Below are 20,591 nucleotides of genomic sequence, written 5' to 3' on the forward strand. Positions count from 1 at the left end.
CTTCCTGGTTCCGGCAAGGGCGGGATGTAGAGGGGAAGAAGTTGTGTTTGTGAAAGCTGTGGTATTTTTTAGTGGGTGACAACAGGTATGAGTTTAATGGGCGGAGGGGGTGTTTGAGGATAGAGCCGGTGCCGTATCGCGGACAAGGAGGAGAGTGGAAGATAGAGGGAGCGATGGCAGATCATGCGGAGGGGAGGCCGATCCCCGAATGCGTGTGAGAAGACCGGTTCCCCGATCGCTTGTGAGTAGGGGGTGCGAGAGTGTGAGTACAGCTGAATGCGTGTGACTTGGTATCTTTGGACAGGCTTCTTGTATCTTTACTGGGCTGGCATACTGTCTCTTTATGGGGGTTTCATATTGTCGTCTTTATAGGACTGCATCGTGTCCCTTGTATAATTATGGTACAGACAGAGACCCCCCCCCCCCCCCTGGAATGGTGGCGGGCCCAGTCATAGAGCTCAGGCTATTACAGACCTTGGCTGAGTCAGAAATCTGATGGCTGACATAACTGGGAGCTTACTGGAAAAGTATGGCCTAGTTGTTAGCACAGATAGAGGCCTGATGGCATGGGCGTAGACTGGGGGGGGGGGGGCGACAAATGACGAAGACGATGAAAACAACGTAATCTTCTTTCCCGCAGCGGCGAACGGGCAAGCGTAAAAACAGCAAGCAAGCGCAGCCAGGCTCAAGTACTCAGTCCCAGGGTTGCCAGGTGGAAAATTTTTTTCCAGCCCAAAGGAGCCCAAAATCCAGCCCAAAACCCGCCCAAACTCAAACCCCGCCCCCGCGTCATCACCCCCGCCCCCGCCGTCATCAACCCCGCCCCCGCCGTCATAGGCCCCGCCTCCCCCGTCACTAACCCCGCCTCCCCCGTCACTAACCCTGCCTCCCACGTCACTAACCCCGCCCAGAAACGTCATTAACCCCGCCCACCGCAGCCGAAAAAGCCTGCGAAAAAACCGCCCCGAAGCCAAAAAGGAGCCCAAAAAACCGCAACCCGCCGCGGGCAAAATTTCCCGCGGCGGGTCGCGGAAAACCGCCCAATTGGGCGGTAAAACCGCCCACCTGGCAACACTGCTCAGTCCTTCGCTTTCTGAATCCTGACCTCTCGGCGTCCCGCCCGAAAGGAAATGACATCAGAGGAAGGCGGGACGCAGAGAGGTCAGGATTCAGAAAGCGAAGGACGGAGTACTTGAGCCTGGCTGCGCTTGCTTGCTGTTTTTACGCTTGCCCGTTCGCCGCTGCTAGAGAAGAGAAGCATTTATTTAAAAGTAGATGGGGTGGAGAGGAGAGCTGCCCTATTGGTGCGGGTGAGAGAGAAGGAAGCTGGTCGATGGATGGAAACTATCGGTTACAAAGTGGACTTTTCTCTAATCTAAGTTAGAAAAACAAGTTGAGAAATGAATGTGTCATGCCAGGTGCAAGGAAATGATTAAGAAAAAGGGGTGTCAACTTTCCAATTGGGCAAGATTGTGGTCAGCTAGCTTGGGATAAACAACTTAACATGGTAGCTTATGGGCCCCATTACTTAGAATGGAGATATGAGAATATATAAGGTGGGTAGATTTTGGGCGTGCCAGAAGACCTTCTGACTTGCTACCGAAGTGCCGTCCACCTATCTGCTTGTATTCCTGATCCTACTGTGTTATTGTGGTAAGATATAATAAAGGTAATTACCCTTGCTACCTGTCTTCTCTCCTTCTTAACTAATAACTAGCAGGATGCTTAACCTCCTGAGCCTAAATTAGTTATGGGTAGGACCCTTACTCATCTACTGATATTCACAGATATCAGGAGTCAGATGAAAGAGGTCATGTTAGAGGAATATATTTTAAGCCTTCTGGGAGACTCCCCTCGTCCATTTGGACACATGTCCATTGTGGGAGAGGGGCACCTCATCCTGTGGATAAGTATGTCTTGCATTAGTTCCTTGCAGGATTTTCAATAGAATGTAAACTGCACTGAACCCTGGAAAAGCAAGACGAGCATCCTGTTTCTAGGACTGTCCGGTGCAGTTGTGGAATCCACATCCAGTCTCCCACTTTCATTCCTTCAGTTTTCAGAGTTAGCAGTCTTTTCCTTCCCTTTTCCGTGACACGATTGGCATTCCTACTCTTTGCAGGATGGTTTGGTGGTCCGGTGATGTTGGCCATACCTCCACAGTGCTTCCTTTTATAGACTTGGCTGCCCTTCCCTGCTTGGGCTGGGCATGCATGAACTGGTGTGTCTATTCTCTCAGGCTTGTAGTACCTTCCTTCTTCAGCCTTTGTGTATACTTAACTCATTCTACTTTCCAATTGAGCCCTTCCATGTTGCGTCTACTCAACCTGAGTTCTCCTTCCACTACATTCCTCCTCTTTAGTAGAGGAGCTACCTAGGCTGCCCATAAGATTCTCCTATAGCCTATTCTAAGTACTGTCTTCAGTGATAATTCACTATTCAGCATCCTTTCTATCGGATTTGTGGGGCTTATCGCGTAGATTATCCAGTAGTCGACTGTATTGAGGGGACAAATCCCTGCCATTCTTTTCAGGGGTTTTTACATGGTATACAGGATCATCTGTTTGCATTATGCAATTTAGCTACTACTACTCACGCTAGCAGCCTCCTTTTATGGGCCATTTCTATTTATGTTGCGTGGCTGCCTTCTCAGTCTCCCTGGTCTTCACTTATTCCTTAGACCTCTACTATCTCTGGGAGTGCTGGATTACTGTCATAGTTTTCCTGGTGCTATGAACTCCACTGTTCTTCATTTCACTTAAGATGGAGTAGTGGTTGGCATGATGTGCCACTCCAAGAGCAACAAGTAAGCCAACTGTAGCTGGGTTGGCTCTTGACCACTCACAGATGATTGTGCTTTGGATTTCCTGGTTCTGGTTTTCTTTTACAAATGCAGTATTCTGTCTCCTTTTGTGGTATTTTGTTTCCACTTAGGCATTGAAGCCTTGCAATACTAATTCCTGTCTCTGGACGTAACATCTTTTTTTGCCTCTCTTGCTGAATTTTTTTCTGATATCAGACTTTATACCTGCATATTAACTTGCCCAACTTAGGGCAATGGCTTCAGCCTGAGGTATCAGTTTGATTTTCTTTAGGGTTTACTGTTCTATGCCAGGCACTTATGCATATCGTTATGCTTCCATACTCTGTTCTGGGTTGGATAGCATACGTCCTTTTCTCTTTGCATACCCAACCGCTTCTTCCTGTCCTTGCTTGTAGTTTACAGGGACTGTTGTCACATTGAGAGAAGAAAACAAGGAACATTGCTTGAGATTGTCATCTCATACTCTCTATGCACACTATATAGTTTATTGCCACTTGTCCTTATCATTCTATTGAAGGTCTAGTTTCTTTGAGAGGTTTAATGGTCAACCTTTCAGTTATTTATTAGTTTTCTTATGGAGCGTTCTGGTCAGCGCTCCACTAGGCATCCGCTTTTCTTCCAAGGTTTTACCTTTCCAGTCTTTGCTGCTTCCCTTCCTGTTTTCCAGCATTCATCCTCTTCTAGTTGGGATCTCTGGAGGCCTTGAATAAATGCTTCTGCTGGGTTCTTCAGTGGTCTTACATCTTTATTGTTTATGGCCATTCTCTAGCTTCTTAAGTATCCTTTCCCACCATAATTGTAAACTTCTTTTATACATCCCACAAGTTTCTGGACTGATCTGTGGGACGCAAAGGAAGGAAAAATTACCTTTTCTTACCTGATAATTTTCTTTCCTTTAGTCCCAACAAATCAGTCCAGAGACCCATCCTTTCCATTTTCTTTTGTTTTCCGTTCTTCTCTTTAAGTAGTTTGTTTCTGAACAGGGCTTGGTTATATTTTCTCCGATACCCAAAAAAAAAAAAGCTTTCTAAACCCGGTGGCATCTCCAGGTGACTTGCTTCTATCTCACCTTCTTGAAGCTCTTCGCCTAGCCCATCTGCTTGGGATTTCTTTCTCTACAACTTTTCATTGTGGTTTGGCTACACAGTATGTTTGAATACCTACTTAATGTCTACAGCCTCTGACTCTGATTTCAGTAGCAGGTGGCCAGACCTATCTAGCTTGTCTTCATGTTTTGGAGTTTGGTACCAAGTGCCTAACAGGGATAGGCTAGCTGTTTCTTCCTTGAACATAAGGACATGGGAGTGGCTTGCTGGGCAAGACCAATAGTTCATCTAGCCCAGTGTCCTGTTTCCGACAGTGGGCCATACAGGTCTCAAGTACTTAGATGATACCTAGATAGTGGCAACATTCCCTGCTGCCAGTCCCAGGGAAAGCAGTGATGTCCTTGGATCTGTGTCAAAGCAGACTATGGACTTTTCCTCCTGAAATTGGTACAAATGTTTTTTAAACCAAGATTTGCTAACTGCTGTTACCACATCATCTGGCAATGAGTTCCAGAGCTTAACCTTTCCAGGTTTTTTCTGTACCTTGCTTTCTTTGTATGTGTCACCACTATTGCTTTGTCATATGAAATACTGAAGGTTCCAAAGCTGCATGATAGATACCCTTAAGTGGGTGACTCACAAGGAACTACTTTTTCTTCTCTGTCTCCATCTGCTGGTGGATGTACATAACCCACAAGTTTCTGGGCTGATCTGTTGGGACTAAGGGAAAGAAATTATCAGATAAGAACATAAATTTTCCATCGTGCTAATCAGGACGTGCAGGCTTCTCAGTAGCCTTGAAATAGGTTCTTGCTGTGCTTGGCTTTCAGCCTATGATAAATACATTTGGAGATGAGGTAATGTTTGGTGTGTGTTTGTATCCTCAGGGTTACAGTGAATTCCTTTAGTGTTAGACTGAGAAGCTGAGTCTAGTCCCTAGCTTACTAGATTTCTCCCATGGCACTTTGACGTATACTATAGAGCAACAAACAGAATTTCGATGCGAAACATCAAATCGGGAGTCTGGGTCTGTAAGTGTGTCAGGACTAGGACATTGTTTGCACATGAAGAGAAACATGGGTTAACTCTGGCAGGTAGATTGTTTGTTTATCCTTCCTTCCTTTCTGCTCTGTGCCAGCCCAGAATTCCCAAGTGAATCCCACTCCCCTAGATTTCACTCAGGTGGATTACTTCACTGGTTTTGGGGGGTAATTCTATAAAGAAGGTGCCAGGAATATGCATAAATGACCTGAATACTGGCATGCACATACATATATGCAAAAATGCCAGTTTTCTGGCTATGCGTTCTTCTGTAATCTCAGGGCAATGGCACATAGTTTGCAGGAGGGTGTTCACATGGACAGAGTCTGGGTAGGGTGCACAAAATACTTTAATTTGGGTGTTTGTTGGCTTTTACAGCAACTCTGTAGCTGTTGTGTTTGTACCTAAAATAGGCACACATCAGTGCTTCACTTTGCATTCTACAAAGGAAAGAAGGCAGGCTACTTTCCTTTTTAGAATTGCTCTCTTTGGGCTGGATTCAGTAAATGGTGCCCAAGTTAGGTGCAGTTAGATCTGCAGTAAACACCAGTTCTGTAAAGGTCACCTAATGACCTTTATAGAATAAGAAGATTGTGTGAATTCCCACTGCTAAAACCTGGTGTAAAATCCTCATACCCAGCTGATAGCAAGCAGTTGGGCACGCAAATCCACATATTCTTTAAGATCGTGCCTAATTTCTGGGAATGCCCTTATCCTTGCTTTCTCCTTATTGGTACACCCCCTTTTGAATTGCACACTATAAAATTTAGGCGTGGGGATGTTATAGATAGCGACTAGACCAGTTGTGTGTGCAATCCAGATTGATACCAATTAACTTTAATTATTGATTGATGACACCACATTATTTGCATGCACATCTGTCCTGTGCGCCAACTTTGGGCAACCTATAATAGAATCCAGAGGTTTGTGTCTAGGCTTATTGCTGGGCTGATGATTATGATCTCATAAAGGGGCATTGCCACTGTCTACACCTCCCTGGGAAAAGTCTGAGGTTACTGGAAAAAACATGCCTTTTTCACCATCTCTCTGAAGTTGGAAGCTCAGTTACTAAACCTTTCTACTAGCCTCATTCTGTAACATAGGGAAAGGACAGAGGAAAAAAATAATAAAGAAATATTTTTTTTTATTTACCTGGGTGGTCTCTGGCACTCCAGCCGGAGGTTCCGTATCCTGGGCAACGGAGTCTCTGGCAGTTGAGAGAGTGAGTTGGACAGCCAAAGAGAGAGGGGAAGTGCTGGGATGTGGCAGAGTGTTTTTGATTGCCAAGGTGAGAGTAGCTGGTGTGCTGTGTGTGAGCAGGTAAAGAGTGATTTTGATGAAAGAGAGGGGAAAGAAAGATTTTAAAGGAACTTTGGTGATTGAAGGTACTAAAGCAGCTGTAAGACGAGGGTGTTTGTAGAGGAGTGCTTTTCTATAAAATTTCAGGAGTTAAAGGGAAGGGATTGGAAGACAAGTAAAAGGGTTAGAGATTAAACTAAGCTGTTGGAATGAGGGGGGATTTGGGAAGCCTGTGAATGAGGTAGTGTGATGAGAAAGTGACATTAAATAACTGAAGAGGAAATCAGAATTCTTAGTTTGAGTGTATATAGTGAAAGCCAAGGGTTAGAATGTTGGTGAGTGAGCCTGTCAGCGGAAGTGTTGGAAGCTGCACAGTGTGACTGAAGGGAACCAAGCACTCTGTTATAGCTTAAGGAAAAGAAACCATAGCATAGGTCTGTAAAGGAAAGGGATTTTAAATTAATTTGTTTTCCTTGAGTTAGTGGGCCACAGTTTAAATGTTAAAACCACTTATTAGTGGAATTCCTTGGAAGAAAGATAGGAAGACAAGGTTTTGTCTCTGATTATTTTTGTTAAGTGTGAGGTTTAGCAAGAAGACACACGGCTGAGAAGCACAACTATTTCAGAAGAAAGAAGGGCCCCATCGCAAGAAGATTCCGTGGACTTATCATCCTACAGCTAAGTACTACTGCAATAGAAAGAGTGAGGGGAGGGCAATAAAAATAAAACTGTCTAAGAATGTACTTACTTAGAGTCTCCCGGGAGTGAAGATCATAGAAATACCTAAAAAGAGAAAGAGAAACAAAGAATCAAATTCGAAATAGTAATATTGATACAGATACAAGAGACAAATTGAAGTATGACAGAGAACTAAAACAAAGAATAATACTTATCTGATCGCTGTTGGTTTTGCTGATTGCAGGGGGTGTCCTGTAAAGGAAAAGAATGATGACATGTTAAAAAGTTGTTCTTTGGTTAGGATGTTTCAGAAGCGAAGAAAACTGGTACAAGAGAAAGAAGTTTACTCATCATTGTTTATTAATGATATTTTAATCCAAATGTTATATAATTGTTAGATCTATTTAAATAAGATGCAAACATAAAGGTTATTTACACCACAACTGAAGAAATGTTTTAAATAAATGTTTTTTTTTAATCATATATAAACTTTAAGCAATTCTTGTGGTCGTGTTTGTTACCTAAAACAGGGTAAAATCCAACAATTAGTTTACATTTCCTCACCTATCCTTCGAGGGTAAGTGACGTGGTTAGTTTTTGTAGCTTGCCCCTCATTCCTGTGTGCTGGTTTCCGAGAAGTTGCCACGACTGCCAACATCTGGCTTCCCGGAATCCTGCTCTATCTTACATCATACACAGGCGTGAGTGGGTACCTGCTTACAATTCTTGCTTGCAAAGTGTGCTTCTCCTGACTCTCTTTAAGGAGTAACTTTCTGTCTTAGAAACATGAAAGTAACTCCTTAATTTTCAGAGCTAATTCCACAGGTAAACAATGTTTCTTCTCCGAGGACAAGCAGGCTGCTTGTTCTCACGACTGGGTTGACGTCCACGGCAGCCCCCACCAACCGGAACAAAACTTTGCGGGCGGTCCCGTACGCAGGGAACGCCCACCGCGCATGCGCAGTAAGTCTTCTTCCCGCCCGTGCGGTGACCGTTCCAGCTCAGTTTTTTTTCTATTCCGCGCTGGAGAGAGACATTGTTACCGTCTCTCTCTCTGACAGCCCCGGAAACCGGATCGCAGCCTAGCCGCGAGTTTTTTTTTCTTCTGTTAAAAAAAAAAAAAAGAAAAAGTTTGTCCCCTTGTTGTCTTTTAGCCGCGGGGGCGCCTCGTTGTGGCCGCGCGGTCATTTTCTTTTTTCGGGTGTGCTTTTCACCGCCACCATCGACGACTTTGACTTTGCCGACGCGATTTTTCCGTCGATGTCCTCGAAGGTCCCGAGCGGATTCAAGAAGTGTGGTCGATGCGGCTGGCAGATCTCGCAAACCGATACCCACGCTTGGTGCCTCCAGTGCCTTGGGCCGGAGCATAATACCAAGACATGCACCTTGTGTCTCGGCTTGTGGAAGCGGACACAGGTGGCGAGGCAAGTTCTTCGGGACCATCTTCTTGGAACTTGCGCCGGCCCCTCGACGTTGACGGCATCGGTGTTGACGGCTGGATCTTCGGTACCGATGTCGACGAAATCGGCACCGACGATGGCACCGACCCCAGGAGTACAGGTACCATTGGCCCACCGGCGACGGCCGCGCGGGCAATTGGCCCCGGCCACTCCCTGTACCCAGGCCATCGGGACCGAACTCTGTCAGACCCGATCCCTCTAAGAGCCGGGGGGGGGGGGGTTCTACCTCCTCTTCATCTCTACCGCCGCGCGCCGATGACGGGCACCGAAAGAAAACCAAAAAGCACCGTCATCGGTCGCCCACGGCGCACGGGACTACCAGCTCCGGCGCCTCCAGAGATGACTCGACGCCGAGGAAGCGGCAGTGCTGAGAGGAGCGTTCCCCTCGGTTGAAGAGGTGTCGCTGCGTCAGTCCATGGTGCTTCAGTACCGTCTCCTGGACCTGAGCAGCTTCCGACACCCACACCGGCCCCCCTGCCTTTCCCGACAGCGGGCCTTGACGAGTGCCTCCTAGCCATCCTTCCAGGGATTCTGGAAGGGCTGATGCGCCAGGCTTTGCCGGTAACCGGGGTGCTTGCGCCCCCGGCGCGGTGTGCTCTAGCCCGATGCCGAGGCCTCCGACGTCGTTTGCAGCACCGGTGTCGACCGCCACGCAGGTGGAATCCCCGTCGACGTCGATGGAGGGAGCTTCATCCCCGCCGGCGCGGGAGTCCACCGCTCGACGCCATCATCGAGGACATGGTTCCTCGCAGTCGAGACGGGCCCGGTCCAGGGTCTGAGCTGCAAGAGCTCATGTCCGACACCGAGGAAGAGGCCTCGTGGGGGGGAGGAGGAGGACCCCAGATATTTCCTCCTCAGAGGAGTCTGAGGGCCTTCTCCCTCCGACCCCACTCCTTCACCGGAGGGAAGCTCTCGCTCCCTGAGAGCCTCTCCTTTGCCTCCTTCGTCAAGGACAGGCTATTTGCATTCCCTTCCCCGTGGTCTCTGTGGATGAGCCGAGGGCTGAGATGCTCGAGGTTCCTCGACTATCCATCACCACCTAGAGAGTCTTCCACGGTGCCGTTGCACAATGTCCTCAAAGAGACACTGCTTCGGAACTGGCTGAAGCCATTATCTAACCCCACCATCCCCAAGAAAGCGGAGTCCCAATACAGGATCCACTCAGACCCAGAGTTGATGCGGCCCCAATTGCTCATGACTCGGCGGTCGTGGACTCTGCTCTCAAGAGAGCACGGAGTTCGAGGGATACCGCCCTCGGTGCCCCCTGGGCGTGGAGTCTCGCACTCTGGACTCGTTTGGGAGGAAGGCCTACCAATCTTCCATGCTCGTGACCCGCATCCAGTCATACCAGCTCTACACGAGAATTCACATGTGGAACAATGTGAAGCAACTGGCGGACCTGGTCGACAAGCTCCCTCCGGAGCAGTCCAGGCCCTTTCAGGAGGTGTTCAGGCAGCTGAAGGCGTGCAGAAAGTTCCTGTCCAGGGGTATTTATGACACCTGTGATGTGGCATCTCGAGCTGCGGCCCAAGGTATAGTGATGCGCAGACTCTCCAGGCTGTGTGCCTCTGACCTGGACAACCGCACCCAGCAACGACTGGCGGATGTCCCTTGCCGGGGGGATAACATCTTTGGCGAGAAGGTCGAGCAGTTGGTGGACCAACTACACCAGCGGGAAACCGCTCTCGACAAGCTCTCCCACCGGGCGCCTTCAACATCCACCTCAGCAGGTGGACGTTTTTCCCGGGCCAGGCAGGCTGCGCCCTACGCCTACAACAAGCGTAGGTACACCCAGCCGGCCCGAAGGCCTCCTCAGGCACAGGGACAGTCCCAGCGCGCTCGTTCCCATCATCAGCGTGCGCCCAAGCAGCCCCCTGCACCTCCACAGCAAAAGCCGGGGACGGGCTTTTGACTGGATCCATGGGAACATAGCCGCCATCAAAATGTCCGTACCGGACGACCTGCCATTCGGGGGGAGGTTGAAAGTTTTTCACCAAAGGTGGCCTCTGATAATCTCCGACCAGTGGGTTCTCCAAATAGTGCGGTGCGGATATACCCTGAATTTGGCCTCCACTCCACCAAATTGCCCACCGGGAGCCCCATCACAAGCAGGTACTTGCAGAGGAACTCTCTGCTCTTCTCAGCGCCAATGCGGTCGAGCCCGTACCACCCGGGCAGGAAGGGCAGGGATTCTATTCCAGGTACTTCCTTGTGGAAAAGTAAACAGGGGGGATGCACCCCATCCTAGACCTGAGAGGCCTGAACAAATACCTGGTCAAAGAGAAGTTCAGGAGGCTTTCCTTGGGCACCCTTCTAACAATGATTCAGAAAGACGATTGGCTGTGTTCCCTGGATTTAAAGGACGCCTACGCTCACATCCCGATACTGCCAGCTCACAGACAGTATCTCAGATTCCGTCTGGGGACACGGCACTTTCAGTATTGTGTGCTGCCCTTTGGGCTCGCCTGTGCCCCACGGGTGTTCACGAAGTGCCTCGTGGTGGTCGCGGCGTATCTACGCAAGCTGGGAGTGCACGTGTTCCCGTATCTCGACGATTGGCTGGTCAAGAACACCTCGGAGGCAGGGGCTCTCCGGTCCATGCAGTGTACTATTCACCTCCTGGAGCTGCTGGGGTTTGTGATAAATTACCCAAAGTCCCATCTCCAGCCAGCCCAATCTCTGGAATTCATAGGAGCTCTGCTGAATTCACAGAAGGCTCAGGCCTTTCTTCCCGAAGCGAGGGCCCACAACCTCCTGTCCCTCGCTTCCCAGACCAGAGCGTCTCAGCAAGTCACAGCTCGGCAGATGTTGAGACTCCTGGGTCATATGGCCTCCACGGTTCATGTGACTCCCATGGCTCGCCTTCACATGAGACCTGCTCAATGGACCCTAGCTTCCCAGTGGTATCAAGCTACCGGGAATCTAGAAGATGTCATCCGCCTGTCCCTCAGTTGCCGCAATTTGCTGCACTGGTGGACCATTCGGACCAATTTGACTCTGGGACGTCCATTCCAAATTCCGCAGCCCACGAAGGTGCTGACGACGGATGCATCTCGCCTGGGGTGGGGAGCTCATGTCGATGGGCTCCACACCCGGGGGCTGTGGTCCCTCCAGGAACAAGATCTTCAGATCAATCTCCTGGAGCTCCGAGCGGTCTGGAACGCACTGAAGGCCTTCAAAGATCGGCTGTCCTGCCAAATCATCCAAATTCGGACAGACAATCAGGTTGCAATGTATTACATCAACAAGCAGGGGGGCACCGGATCTCGCCCCCTGTGTCAGGAAGCCGTCGGGATGTGGTGTTGGGCCTGCCAGTTCGGCATGCTTCTCCAAGCCACATACCTGGCAGGCGTAAACAACAGTCTGGCCGACAGACTGAGCAGAGTCATGCAACCGCACGAGTGGTCGCTGCATTCCAGAGTGGTACGCAAGATCTTCCGAGAGTGGGGCACTCCCTCGGTGGACCTTTTCGCCTCTCAGACCAACCACAAGCTGCCTCTGTTCTGTTCCAGACTACAGGCACATGGCAGACTAGCGTCGGATGCCTTTCTCCTCCATTGGGGGACCGTCCTCTTGTATGCTTATCCTCCCATACCTTTGGTGGGGAAGACCTTACTGAAGCTCAAGCAAGACCACGACACCATGATTCTGATAGCGCCTTTTTGGCCCTGTCAGATCTGGTTCCCTCTACTTCGGAGTGTGTCCTCAGAAGAACCGTGGAGATTGGAGTGTTTTCCGACTCTCATTTCGCAGAACGACGGAGCGCTTTCTGCAACCCCAACCTTCAGTCTCTGGCTCTCACGGCCTGGATGTTGAGGGCGTAGATTTTGCTTCGTTGGGTTTGTCTGAGGGTGTCTCCCGTGTCTTGCTTGCCTCTAGCAAAGGATTCCACTAAAAAGAGTTACTTTTCAAGTGGAGGAGGTTTGTTGTTTGGTGTGAGAGCAAGGCCCTAGAACTCGTTCTTGTCCTGCACAGAACCTGCTTGAATACCTTCTGCACTTATCAGAGTCTGGCCTCAAGACCAACTCAGTAAGGAATCACCTTAGTGCGATTAGTGCTTACCATCATCGTGTAGAGGGTAAAGCCATCTCTGGAGAGCCTTTAGTCGTTCGATTCATGGAGAGGCTTGCTTTTGTCAAGGCCCCCTGTCAAGCCTCCTGCCAGTGTCATGGGATCTCAACGTCGTCCTCACCCAGCTGATGAAACCTCCTTTTGAGCCACTGACATTCCTGCCATCTGAAGTACTTGAACCTGGAAGGTCATTTTCTTGGTGGCAGTTACTTCAGCTCGTAGAGTCAGTGAGCTGCAAGCCCTGGTAGCTCATGCTCCTTATACCAAATTTCATCATAACAGAGTAGTACTCCGCACTCACCCTAAGTTCCTGCCAAAGGTGGTGTCGGGAGTTCCGTCTTAACCAGTCATTTGTCTTGCCAACATTCTTTCCCAGACCACATACCCGCCCTGCTGAACGTCAGTTGCACACATTGGACTGCAAGCGAGCGTTGGCCTTCTATCTGGAGCAGACACAGCCCCACAGACAGTCCGCCCAATTGTTTATTTCTTTCGACCCCAATAGGAAAGGGGTCGCTGTCGGGAAACGCACCATCTCCAATTGGCTAGCAGATTGCATTTCCTTCACTTACGCCCAGGCTGGGCTGGCTCTTGAGGGTCATGTCACGGCTCATAGTGTTAGAGCCATGGCAGCGTCAGTGGCCCACTTGAAGTCAGCCACTATTGAAGAGATTTGCAAGGCTGCGACGTGGTCATCTGTCCACACATTCACATCGCATTACTGCCTCCAGCAGGATACCCGACGCGACAGTCGGTTCGGGCAGTCGGTGCTGCAGAATCTGTTTGGGGTTTGAATCCAACTCCACCCTCCAGGACCCGATTTGTTCTGTTCAGGCTGCACTCTGTTAGTTGTTCTTCGTAGGTCAATTTCTGTTATGCCCTCGCCGTTGCGAGGTTCAATTGACCTGGGTTCTTGTTTTGAGTGAGCCTGAGAGCTAGGGATACCCCAGTCGTGAGAACAAGCAGCCTGCTTGTCCTCGGAGAAAGCAAATGATACATACCTGTAGCAGGTGTTCTCCGAGGACAGCAAGCTGATTGTTCTCACCTACCCTCCCTCCTCCCCTTTGGAGTTGCATTTTACTCATTCCTTTGCTTGTCATTCAACTGAGCGGGAACGGTCGCGCACGGGCGGGAAGACGGCCGCGCATGCGCAGTGGGCGTGCCCTGCGTGCGGGACCGCCCGCAAAGTTTTGTTCCGGTTGGTGGGGGCTGCCGTGGACGTCAACCCAGTCGTGAGAACAATCAGCCTGCTGTCCTCGGAGAACACCTGCTACAGGTATGTATCATTCGCTTTTCAGTACAGAAATGTTTTCCCATCTGATAAGGGGCAGGAGAACACCTTTTTGGAGAGGCCAAACAAACATTCTGGCCACATCTGTAAGCTCTTTAGTTGCGGATGCTGTTTTGGGCAAAATATTGGTTGGGTTATGGCCCCAGTGGCCCACCCCATTCCAGTGCCTGTGCCCCACTGAGCTTACAAAATCCTGGGGACAATATTTGCATTTATGTGTGTGTGCGCACATAAATTATTAACCCCAGGAAAATTGTATGTCTTAAGGAACAGGTATAAATTGGAAGCGCATAGTTTTACTGGAGCAGTTTTCAAAATGAAAAGGGGCAAAGTCTGCACAGAGAAAAGTATATTTGTGTTCTTTACATGTGTGTGTGGTTATAAAATTGCCTCCATAGAGCATAATGCTTGTAGCTTTTCCATGGGGTTGCCAGTTAACTCCAGATGATAAAGGATGGGCAGAGCGTGAGGCTGAACCTAATTTTGCCCTGGGCAAATGCATACCTGAATTTGCAGTTCAGATTTCCCTAAGGGAAACAGAACTACAGATCCATGCGTGCAACAGGGCAAAACCAAGACTGACTTAGCTTGCCCCTAGTGATCTGGAATCACTGCAAACCCTGCTAAATATTGATTTTAAAGACAAGAATCTGCGCTCCAGTGCTGATTACTCCAAGCTACTTTTTGTTTGGAGAAGTAGGAAACTAGATTCCCTGGAGACAATGATATCATCCCAATAAAAATGTAGCAGACAGAAACAAAGTCTAAAAAAAGTGACTTTGGGGAGAGGAGGGCTTACAAAGCACTTATTGTATTATAATTTAAAAGGGTTGTGGTTGGATGGGGGGAGGAGTGCATACATTCAGATGCCACAGTTCTAATCCTCCCTGGAGATCTCTGTCCTGTTACATGCTCATTTCACTGTAGGCAACCCCAGTGTTCACATGATGTTGGCCTTTTCTTTCTCCATCAGGAAAGGAAGCCATGCTGGTAACAGCAGCTCTGTAGTATTACAGCGGGGATTCCTTCCTTGGGCATAAACAAAGATCTGTTTTTGCTCTTTCTGTTTCAGGTCGGTTGGTACGGTTCCCAGAGATGAAACTGAAGAAGCAGGTGACTGCGTGTGGCGCGGTCATCTTCTGTGTGGCTGTCTTCTCTCTCTACCTGATGTTGGACAGAGTACAGCATGATCCCACCCGACGCCAAAGTGGAGGCAACTTTCCAAGGGTATGGAAGCCTGAGGGCACAGGATAATGGATAGAAGTAGGCTGTGGATGAGAGCAGAAGCAACAAGAATGGATGGGTGGTATTATCGTATGGTTAGATGTGCTGGAGGATTGTTTATGGGGGAAATGCTTATTACATCTGGCCCTTAAAGGAGATGGAAGTGTTGTCATTAGTGCAGGGCTTCCCAAACCTCTTCACAGAGTCAGGTTTTCAGAATATGTATGAGATTAATTTAGATACAAAGGGACTCCAATGCATACGGATTTATCTAGGCATATTCAGTTTGGATATCTCAAAACCTGACTGACTGTGGGGTTCCCAGGACAGTTTTAAGAAGCCTCTCTCCTAGGGAATATGGATCTTTTTATCTAGAATAACGTAGTGTTACCCTTTGGATCCTAGGGATCGCTTAGCTTTCTTTATAATGCAGGCTTCTTGGATCTCTCCAACTTCATGGTATAGGGTTTCTGGGATATTTGATACATAATCAGCTCGCATCACGGGATTTTTCACTATTTCCCATCATCAGTGCTCCTAAATGCCATTTAACAATTGCTTTGATTCTCTGCAGAGCCAGATTTCCGTTTTACAGAACCGGATTGAGCAACTGGAGCAGCTTCTGGAGGAAAATCATGAGATCATTAGCCACATCAAGGACTCTGTTCTCGAACTGACTGCCAATGCTGAGGGGCAGCCAGCACTGCTTCCTTACCACACCCCCAATGGATCCTGGGTTATGCCTCCTGACACCAAATCTAGTTTCCTCTCCATCGCCCCCCAAGATTGCCAGTTTGCTGTAGGAGGCAAAGGACAGAAGACAGAGCTGCAGGTACTTCAGCCACAACTCAGAATTCTGAAACTTGTTATAATTGTTGGACATCCCCAGTCTTTCCCATTCCAGTGCTTCAAATAGGAGTTGCAGTCCTCTCTTGCCCATGCTGCAGGGCTACAAAAATGCTCTTAAACTTGACAAATACACTACAGCTCATTTTGTTTATTCAGGTGTCATTTGGAAGTTCAGGAAGATATTGGGTGCATTTTCATGTTAAGAGCTGGTATAATTTATAAAATACGTTTTCTATAATTTGTAGAAATAAGGATCAACAGCAAGTTGTAGGTGATACTTATTATTGGACTAGCTTTTGAGAATTATCCTCTTTTTGTTAGGTCAGTGAAGAAGCAGCACAGTTGTAATTGTGAAATAACATAGAGATAATGAAGTCATGGCCAGTGCCATGTTCCTAGGCTCTCAGGCTATTGTGTATGGCTGAGAATTTTACAATGACATAACAATGAGCTGAAAAACACCCTGATGTTCGTATCTCTGCCTCTCAATATCAAAAACAATATTGTTCACACTGGCGTGTATGTGATATAGTCCTGAGAGCACTTAATCCCCTGAAGAAGCTCGTTGGAAGAGTGAAACCGAGAGCCCAGTTGGGTGTATGAATCAAGAATTAAACTAAGTGCAGTTTATTAAGTCAACAGTTTTGTATTTGAATTATATTAAATGAAGGAGCCTGTTGGACTTGTACTAAGTTCTACCGCCACGGTGTATTTTTATATAATTGAATAAAAAAAGGATTAAGAGACAAGCACAACAATTAACAATCAGAATTAAACTATAGGAAATTTGGAGTTTTTTTGATCAATGATACGATTGGAGTCCAGTATGAGCTGGCATTAATACTTTATACTTGCTGCCTAGCCAGGACATTTGAGGTCTTTTCCTCCATTTAATTAGGTGTGAACAATATTTTTTATATTGAGGGGCAGCGATACGAACATCAGAGTGTTTTTCAGCTCATTGTTGTGTCATTGACATTAGATTTTGCTGAAATAAAAGTCTATATATTGATTTTTAATGAGAATTTACAAGTCAGAACAGGTCTTTGAAATTACAGAGAAATAAGCTTTGTTTTCTCTTTAAACCATGTAACATGCAATAACTCATGTGTGGGAGAACATTTCAGGCTGACAGGCTTTTGGTTGATTGGGTTGAAACTTGTAACGGAGATCTGAGCACAAGAGTGAGCATACACTGGATTGGGAAAGAGAACCTGAGAGCTGCTTTATGCCTGCTGGATTGATTTAATGCTCTTTGCTCACCTGGTTTTTCCAAAGGTCTCTTCCGCATCCTTTTTTTCTGTTTCATCTGTTTCTGTTTCTTGCTCCACTCGGCTTATGTGAATTTTTCATTATGTACATTTGTCCTTTAGATTGTAAGCTCCTTTGAGCAGGGACTGTCCTTCTATGTTAAATTGTACAGCGCTGCGTAACCCTAGTAGCGCTTTAGAAATGTCAAGTAGTAGTAGTAGTAGTCATGTTAACTGTTTGATTTTGTGTGTCGGAACAGGGAGCTCCTATTCTTTGTGATTTGTATTGCTGCCCTATGACACTTTATCCCTTCATGGTATTTTGCAGGGTTGGCCAATAGATGGTGTTTGACCTCTGCATTATGCCTGTAACAGAGGTCTGTTTTCTTTTTAGCTATATAGTAACATAGTAGATGACGGCAGATAAAGACCTGTATAGTCCATCCAGTCAACTACATTCCCAAAAGAGAAAAGTAACCTGCAAGTGTCATTGGTGAAACATCCTTTAGTGCTAATGCTCTGTTCCTTTATTGGCCCTGAAGCCAAAGACCTAGCCCAAAATGTGCTAGAACTCCTCAGTCTCAGGGGGAGTAGACCTCTGCACTACGGCCCTGTTCAGTTCCTGTGAGTAGTTCTTTTTCTGACCTCCTCAGCTGCTACTTTAGGTACTAAAAAGTGTTCAGCTAGATTTAACACCAAATCCTTGTTTTACATATTCCTGTTTGCTGTTTAACCTTTTACCATTCGCTGTTTATACTTTTTCTTATAATAAACCGTATTATTTGTTAGCTCTGTTGTCCTGGACTGACTAGGAATCCTGGCAGTTTGTGTTCTAGGTCTAGGAAACTGTGGGACCTCCTAAGATTGTGGCCCAGTGCCCCTAGAAACCATCAGGGAAATAACTTGCGAGTGGGAGAACTTGCCCAGAGGCAAGCGGGACCCAGCAGGTGGGTGGAGGGTGTGCTAGTATAGGGGCATGTGCCCAGGTTCCAGCAGTACTGGGCCACACCCTCCAGGTGGCCACAATGTTAGCCATAGGTGGGTGCTAGGGGTAATACTAAGTAATTGTGTGACAAACTGTGATTTTGAACTTGTGACTTTCTGAAACAGTAAAAGCAGGCATGTACAAGAGCTCTTTAAATTTCAGTTTATTGTGGAGCAGCTACAGGGGAGGATATGATTACATTGTACGTTGATTTGTTCAACTTTTGCTTTTTTTTTTTCTCCTCAGATGCTAGATGTGTATGCACTGTTTGCCCTTTGATAATATAGATGGAGGGGTTTGGAAGCAAGGGTTTGACATCACCTATGCCCTCATGAAGTGGGACAGTGATCCTCTGCAGGTGTTTGTGGTGCCACATTCACATAATGACCCTGGTGAGTGAAAACTTGGTTTCAGCCACCTGAATTATCCTGCTTCATATAACAGGGTGCTACTCCATATTATAAGGTGCATAGGAGATAACAGCCAGCCTTCTTAAAAACTAACTACATAGAATGATTCAGTCTTCCTAACATTAAACTATTTTTATTGAACAATTAAAGAAAATACAATATAACAACAAGAAACAAATAGTGTTCAATATTTTCACCCCGTAATACCTCCTTACTCTCTCCCTCCCCACTTCCCCCCCTCTCCAATGAACACCCCATACAAGGCGCAAATACTGAAGGTCTTGGACTCTTAGCCCTCCAGAACACCTACAACAGAATTTATTCAAATACAGCCCCCCCCTAATCCCCCACCCAAACAAACAACTAGCTCAGAAATAAAGGAAACCAAAAGCCCTGAACCCCAAACTTAGCAATGCAAGGTATAATGTATAAACAGTGAGGAAAGTAGTTCCCTTCCATTGACGTACAGTTGAATACTTGTTAGTAACGAGAGAGCAGAATGACCATAACCAACAAAACAAAAACCTCAACAAGTACAAGGTGGGCCAAAACAGAGAAAAAAAAGAAAAACCCAAGAGGTACAAAGTAGCTTAGAACCTGAAAATCCAACCACTCCTTCTTTCCCCTCCACCAATCCCCCTTAAATTCCGCAAACCAGAAAGAACTTATGCTCCTATAGGTCCTACTGTTATACAACAAGGGAAAGCCTTCCTTCTCATCTCCAAATCCCCCATCCCCTAACTCCTAATCCTAACCCCACTTAAACAGCAGCATTTCTTTGGAAAGCTGTCCAAGCCTAGGTCTGAAATTACAGCTGTCTGGAGGGCCCATCCAAAATATTCACAATGGAACTTCCATGCCCTTGGAGAAAGAGAACAAAGATACGAATTCCAAATCGACAGGAATCACTTTTTCCACTTTTAGGAATACCCTTTACTCTTCAGATTCCAGTACACAAAGATCATTCAGCCTGCTCCTCCATTCCCAGTATGAAGATCACTCAGTTTGCAACCAGTGTCGAAGAACACATTTCAATGCTATCACCCAAAATTTTTGAATTAATAATTTGGTGTCCCCATGGGTGAAATTCGATCACCTGACCAGTTATAGAGGACAAATAGCGAACAGTGATGGCCCAATAGGACTGAACTAAAGGACAGTGCCATAACATATGGCCTAAATCCCCCCGAGTGTGTCCACATTTAAGAAAGAGAAGGATTCCCCATTTAGACAATCGGTAAGAGGAAAAACTTATGCTCTATGAAGAACCCTATACCAACATTCTCTGTATCCCATATTAAAATGTTTGGGGAATTCTATTTGATGATTATAGAGTAAATCAGTGTTATCCCCCAGCCCTGTTCAATTCTGCTTCTCATTGCCTACAAAGGTGTTCATATCTTTTAGGGGGTCCCCACATCTGAAGAGTCTTGTGCAAGATAGAAATAGATGGAGAGTCTGAGTAGTAAAAAGCGCTCTCAATTTAGCCATAAAAGCAGTCGATAACGACTGAAGGTTGAGAGAAGCAAAATAATGGCCTAATTGGGAATATGCATTATGATTTCCTGAATATTATTATTATTACAGTTTTTGTATTCCACCTATACCTGTGCAGTGCAAGGACAGATCACAACTGTTAAGAGCTTGACTAGTTTGTCCAGTAATTACAGGTGGGTGGGGCAGCTAAAGACATGGTTTGGAAGGGGATGGGTCCTCATAGTCTCCCAGTCTTTGCCTCAACTGCTCCATGAACAAAGTTGTCCCGTGTCCTGTACACAAATGTTCTAGTATTGTAGCTCCACATTATTCCACCTCCAGAATATGACATTATCTTGGCCAGGACTATAATGCAAATTCTCATAAAGGGGTTTTAAAAAAAAAAGGGAGCTTTGAGGATCTTGGCCTAAGATTGATGTGAGAGCCAACCGAGTCCCTGGAGAGGATCTAGTAAGACACTATTCTTAACCCAAGGATGCAAGAGTCTAAAGCAAATCCTCTCATTTGTCTTTGATCAGTGCATGCACTGGACAAAAATGCCTACCTAGATCACATCCTGGTAACTTTATTTTTGTGTATAACCCTATCTGTGTAGACAGTGCTACCAGGATATATCATGCTGTTACAAGGTTTTGCTAGTTATAGGCTTGCAAATGCAGGGATGTT

The 20,591-nt window shown here is 46.9% G+C and overlaps 1 protein-coding gene across 1 annotated transcript in view; it reads left to right on the forward strand.

Moving 5' to 3' along the window:
• The first annotated feature begins 26 nt into the window (after nt 1-26).
• Nucleotides 27-20,591, forward strand: part of MAN2A2 (mannosidase alpha class 2A member 2) — a 137,610-nt gene continuing 117,045 nt past the window's right edge. The window contains 5 exon segments of the mRNA XM_030189654.1: nt 27-241; nt 14,783-14,937; nt 15,509-15,766; nt 18,265-18,285; nt 18,287-18,410. Of these exon segments, the coding sequence (XP_030045514.1) occupies nt 184-241; nt 14,783-14,937; nt 15,509-15,766; nt 18,265-18,285; nt 18,287-18,410 (616 nt within the window). The 5' untranslated portion in view covers nt 27-183.

Source organism: Microcaecilia unicolor, chromosome 1 (assembly GCF_901765095.1).
Source record: "Microcaecilia unicolor chromosome 1, aMicUni1.1, whole genome shotgun sequence".
Taxonomy (NCBI): domain Eukaryota; kingdom Metazoa; phylum Chordata; class Amphibia; order Gymnophiona; family Siphonopidae; genus Microcaecilia; species Microcaecilia unicolor.